The sequence below is a fragment of the Dendrobates tinctorius genome, unplaced genomic scaffold (assembly GCF_039654945.1).
Source record: "Dendrobates tinctorius isolate UK_male_01 unplaced genomic scaffold, ASM3965494v1 ptg000147l, whole genome shotgun sequence".
Classification (NCBI taxonomy): domain Eukaryota; kingdom Metazoa; phylum Chordata; class Amphibia; order Anura; family Dendrobatidae; genus Dendrobates; species Dendrobates tinctorius.
The window spans coordinates 20,716,825-20,720,255 of NW_027361814.1; the positions used below are offsets into that span (position 1 = coordinate 20,716,825).

At 39.6% G+C, this 3,431-nt stretch overlaps 1 protein-coding gene across 1 annotated transcript; it reads left to right on the forward strand.

The window, feature by feature from the left end:
• The first annotated feature begins 1,095 nt into the window (after positions 1–1,095).
• LOC141049686 (uncharacterized) lies at positions 1,096–3,231 on the forward strand. Its single transcript, XM_073546331.1, has 3 exons — positions 1,096–1,572; positions 1,807–2,057; positions 2,797–3,231. Exons 1-3 carry the CDS (start codon positions 1,104–1,106, stop codon positions 3,124–3,126), a joined length of 1,050 nt encoding a protein of 349 aa, XP_073402432.1. The 5' UTR covers positions 1,096–1,103; the 3' UTR covers positions 3,127–3,231.
• Positions 3,232–3,431: the final 200 nt, after the last annotated feature.

Consider the following 3,431-nt stretch of genomic DNA (forward strand, 5'->3'; position numbering starts at 1 on the left):
CTTCCTGAGGCTATAAGAAGCCTCCCCAGAACCAATGAGAGGCCACCCTAATAGTTCCCAGGTGTGCAGGTGAGCGTCTGCACTGCGATCAGAACATTAACCCCAGAAGTGCCGGTCCCAGCACTGGTATCAAGATAGGATCAAAACCAAACAAGCAAGCAAGATATCAGGCACAAGGCACATGTACACACAAGGTCAACTAACTCAGCCGAGGGCAGGAGTATAACTGACACCGGACCTAGGTCCAGTGAGCATTAAATAGCCGCCCTCTGCCAGAGAGAGGCAGAACAATTAACCCCCAGTCTGATCAGGACGGGCCAAAGCGAAACCCCGTCCTAGATAATGACTACAATGTCATGTAATGATCCTTATTTGTATATCTGGTGTCTTATTATTGCTATTATTAATATCAATAATTTCCCTTATATCTTAATCACCATAGTCATTATTGTCACAGTAATTCTAATAACTACACAGAGTTTATAAAGTTCACTCATGTCTAACTTTGTTGCTATATGTTTCTATTATATCTTATATTAAAATATTCATTGTTCCATCATTGGCTATTTTTGTTTTACAAAATTGGTATTATTTGTACATTTTGCCTCCAGTAAAATTAGGAATTTTCAGAGGAAAAATAAAGCCATTCAATTGCCATCTGTACAATAAAATTAAAACTAATTTTTCATGGAGATTTCATAGGATTCAAATGATGTGACGAGATAATTAACTAAATCTTGCATGGATATTGTGGAAGGGTTTTTTTTGGGGGGATAAGGACATTATTTCTTACTAATGTAAAATCTAGGTCGGTCACACCTTATATAGGGAAGGATGTAACATATAATGTAAATCATGTACTTCTGGGACGCCAGACACAGCGGAGCCAGTCCCCAGTATGGTGTAGTATGTGTGAATGCAGGGACACAATCTCTCTTTTTGTGGTAATTGACGACAATTAGGTGGTGCTGATCTCAGCTTTGATGTGTATTTACACAAGCAGTGCCTTTCACTGTGTATAGGGTATAAAAGGCTGAGTGTCTTCCATCCTGCAGCCATTTTCAGATCTTCTCACCTTACACACCACAAGCCACACACAGGAGATGGCCAAGTCTTTTGCTTCAGTAGATTGGCTTTCTCAAAGCAGCCTTGAGGACAACCAGAAGACCAGCTTGACCTCAGAGGATCAGCAAACTTTATTTCATCCTTGGGACCCAGCAATGAGATCATTTCCAAAAATTGCCCATGTGTTTCCATATCCAGAAACCCAGGGACTGGCATATCCAGGGAATAATGATTTATCCTCCTCCTTAAAGGATAATGGGCAGTCTACTACTTCCAGTATGTACAAAGATCCATCCTGGACAATGGATAACCAGGATTCTCCTTTACATAAGAAGAATTTGGAAGAATCGTCTAGTCCAAACTACAATGGACAGCAAATTGCATCAGATAATTTTGTCAGCACCACTAAGGAATCCAACATCTCTCAAAATCTTCCTTCAGCCACCCAAGAGTCCTGTGATAATCAAGGAGAACCAACCAGCTTCAATGAGGACATTTCCCATTCTGGTAAGTCCATATCATTAAAAGGTTAATAGTTTAGATTTTTTTCTAGTTTATAAGTGTATAGGTTTTATTTTACTCATCTGTAACATAAACTTAGCTAGTGTCTACAGAGAAGACCCTTGGGTAGACATTGCCCATTAGTGAAGAAATTATGATCTCTGTACTTAATTAATCTTTAGCAATCTTTATGTGTATGCTCTTTGTAACCTAATTATACTTTCTCTTCTATTTTGATAGGCTGCGGTTCTAACATTGAATCTGGCTATGACAGTGTAACTTCTCCCTCTAGTTCTAGAAGCCCTGTAAGTTCTGGGGCTGAGGAGTCTAGTGACATATCTGATGAAGAGGGCAAAGTAGGCCGGAGATTGAGAACAGCCTTCACTACAGAGCAGATAACAACTCTGGAGAACAATTTCCAAAAACACAGATACTTGGGGGCCTCTGAGAGACGTAAACTTGCAGCCAAGCTCAATTTGTCTGAAGTCCAGGTATGTACTTTTCTACTAGTGTTATTTAGTTTGGGAGATGAAGTCTCAAATTTCTGTTATGGCAAGAAAAACGTCATCTAGTTCTCAGTTTTCAATTATAATCCAGAGCAGTGTTCTTGAACCTGTGGCTCATAGGTCTATGATGTATGGCTCATGATTGTTTAACAGCTTTGTGCATTAGCACTAGGTATAACAAACAGCTGTGAAGAGCAGGTCTCCAGTTGGTGACTTTTGTCAGTAGCCCCACACAAAGGAGCAAATCTGAATGCGCATATACTGGCCTTGGGGGAGTAGAGATAAATTACGAATGGTAGCCTGAAGATAGGATGATGCATCCAGATAGAGGACTTGCTTAATGTTGTATGGGATAGTGTGGTGGGAGTCCTTGATGCAAAAATTCCGAAGGGGGGTAATGTGGGAACCAGTAATTGTAAGTATACTGTCTTGGTGTGATTTCTGAGGGTCTGGCTGTCATGCTGATAATGGTGGCTCTCCCTGTCACTTCTGAGGGATATGGAGCTGAATGTTACTACTTGGGTGTCTGGATGTGGCTCTTGACCTTCTTTTAGAGCTGCCTGTAGCTCTCGAGGTTAAAAAAAAAAGTTGGACCACCAATTGAGGGAGCAATTTTTTTAAAATTTTCCATAAATGTCTTTCTATTCAAGTCTTGGTCTTAATGGTTGTGTGATATCGCCTGGAAGATGATTGTAACCATGCTTTTTTTTCTTTATTTCTTTAGATTAAAACTTGGTTCCAGAACAGAAGAATGAAACACAAGCGTGAAATACAGGATGGAAGACAAGTTCAATTTTATCCAGCTCCATTCTACAGCTTGTATGGATATCCAACTCCACCTATACCATCCTACCATTACATCCACCCCAGGGAGCAGCTCCATGTTCAGAACCCTCTGGTAGATCCCATGTCCTACAGCTATCCCAGCCCGCCTACTTCTTTTGACTCTCTGAATACTCTCAGCCCTCCATCCCTGCCAGCTATGTATCTACCCCAGCAGTCATTCATACCCCCTGTTGTTCGGCATGACGAGCAGCATTTTGTGAGATATTAACATCCCAAATAGTTGCATTCCCATTCGAGAATGTGGACTGAGCTTGGACTTTTAAAGAAAGAAGCTTTTATTTACCTTTCTTTTCTAACGGAAGAAAAAAAAATGTTTACACTAAATCTACTTACACTGATTTTGATTAATCTACATGTGAAGATGGCTATTCTGCCACATGTTATTCATATTGAATATGGAAAGATTTTATGATTGGTGTGTAATTTGTATAATTAAGTGGTTAATTAATATGAAGTGGTTAAATAATATTGAATTGATTAAATAATTATTGAATTGGTTAAATAATATTGAAT